The sequence below is a fragment of the Aptenodytes forsteri genome, unplaced genomic scaffold (assembly GCF_000699145.1).
Source record: "Aptenodytes forsteri isolate BGI_AS27 unplaced genomic scaffold, ASM69914v1 Scaffold729, whole genome shotgun sequence".
Classification (NCBI taxonomy): domain Eukaryota; kingdom Metazoa; phylum Chordata; class Aves; order Sphenisciformes; family Spheniscidae; genus Aptenodytes; species Aptenodytes forsteri.
This window is the reverse complement of record NW_008796173.1, coordinates 8,022-9,773: the sequence shown is the minus strand read 5'-3', so window position 1 is coordinate 9,773 and position 1,752 is coordinate 8,022. Positions and strand designations below refer to the sequence as shown.

The 1,752-nt window shown below is 69.2% G+C and overlaps 1 protein-coding gene across 1 annotated transcript in view; it reads right to left on the bottom strand.

The window, feature by feature from the left end:
• The window catches only part of LOC103905800 (probable carboxypeptidase X1), a 28,260-nt gene that overhangs the window by 24,012 nt on the left and 2,496 nt on the right, over window positions 1-1,752 (bottom strand). Inside the window, 2 exon segments of the mRNA XM_009287552.1 lie at window positions 484-593; window positions 1,488-1,595. Coding sequence (XP_009285827.1) covers window positions 484-593; window positions 1,488-1,595 — 218 coding nt within the window.

Here is a 1,752-nt window from a genome sequence, read left to right as displayed (position 1 = left end):
GACTGGGGCACGCCCCCACCACCCGCGCCCCCCCGGTCCCCATGGTCCCGCGAGATGTGCCCACGCGGCAGTGGCACAGCAGCCGGCACCAGGACAGCGCTCTGAGCTGCACGGCACCACTTGGCTGGGGGACCAAGTCCTGGGTTTAATGGGACCCTCCGAGGGGCCGTGGCTGAGCCCCCGCCCCGTCCAACGAGCAGATGAACCTGGCACTGCTGGCAGGCCTGGCTCCCACCGGCCACGGCGAGGCTGGGGGGGGGGTCCATGCTCGAGAGCCCCTGTGACATGTGTGCCATGCACACGCCACGCACATGCCATGCACACGCCATGCGTACAGTGCACACGCCATGCACACGCCATGCATACAGTGCACACACACCATGCACACGCCATGCAAACATGACACACACACCATGCACGTGCCATGCGCACACTGTGCATGCTGCACATGCCACACACACGCCATGCACATGCGCATCCTACCTGGATGTTGAGGCGCCCGGGGTGGGCGCCCAGGCCGTAGCGCTTGTCGCTGGAGGCTCGGAGCTGGGAGTCCAGCACCCGCAGGGACTCCAGCCCCAGGGGGGGGCACTCTGGGGGCAGAGCAGAGGGGGCCGGGCTTGCTCAGAGACCCCTGTGCACGGCTGCCCCCACGCAGGGGTCCCTCCCCCAGGGCTGCCCCCACCCTATGCGCCTCTCCGTGTGCCTAGGGGCAATGCCAGGCAGGTCCTGTGCCGTGCCATGCCGTGCCGTGCTGCAGGACGTGTGCCCGCCTGGTGAGGCACGCAGCCCTGCCCTGCACCGGCTCCCCCACCCCCCCCCCCCGCCGCCCACCCTGGCCCCGCTCCCAGGCTCTGCAGGGCCAGACAAGAACGCGCGGGCGAGACCCCAAGCTCCAGCCCCCAGCGCAGGAATGCAGCCGGGCCCCACAGCCGTGGCCACGACCGCAGCCATGAACGCAGCCAGGGCAAACCCTGCTCCGTGTCATGCAAACCCCACTCTGCGTCATGCAAACAACCCCGCTCCCCGTCACGCAGAGGGGCAGGGAGGCCAGCAGAGGTGTGTGGGGGGAGCCCTGCCAGCATCCCCCATCCCCACTGCAGGATGGGTGTGCGTCCGCACACGCGTGTATGCCCGCAGGGAGTGTTTCTGTGCCATCACACGCAGGGCGCATGCACAGGATGACGGCTGTGCGTGTGCAGGGTGTGCACGTGTGACAGCGCAGGAGCCACGCGTGTGTGATGGCATGTCCCTGGCCAGGGCGGTGGCTGTGCCCCCCCCCCAGCGCAGGGGAAGGGCTGGGGCCGTTCCCCACATGCGTGGGCGCACGTGCTGAGGCGTGCGGGTGTGTACCCCAGCGCCGAGCACCCAGCTCGTGTGCATGGTGCGGAGGTGTGTGCATGGTGCGGAGGCGTGTGCACACGCGTGTGTGCCTGTGCAGCCCCGCAGGCCCCTCTGCCCCATCCCCTGGTGCTAAGGGTACGTACGAGGGTCCTGCAGAGCAGCCGCGTCCTTGGCCGGAGCCTTTGGCTTCTTCTTCACCACTTTCTTCTTCACAACTTTAACCCGCACCAGCTTCTTCCTGGGCGCCGGGACTGGTGCGCCGGGACTGGTGACGGGCAAAGGGACCCCCAAGGCGGTGGGGTCCGGGGCCACCCATGCAGCACCCCGGGGCAGAAGCGTGCTGGCCCTCGGGGACCCACGCACACCTCGGGGACCCACGCACACTTGCACCCCATCACCCACCCCCCC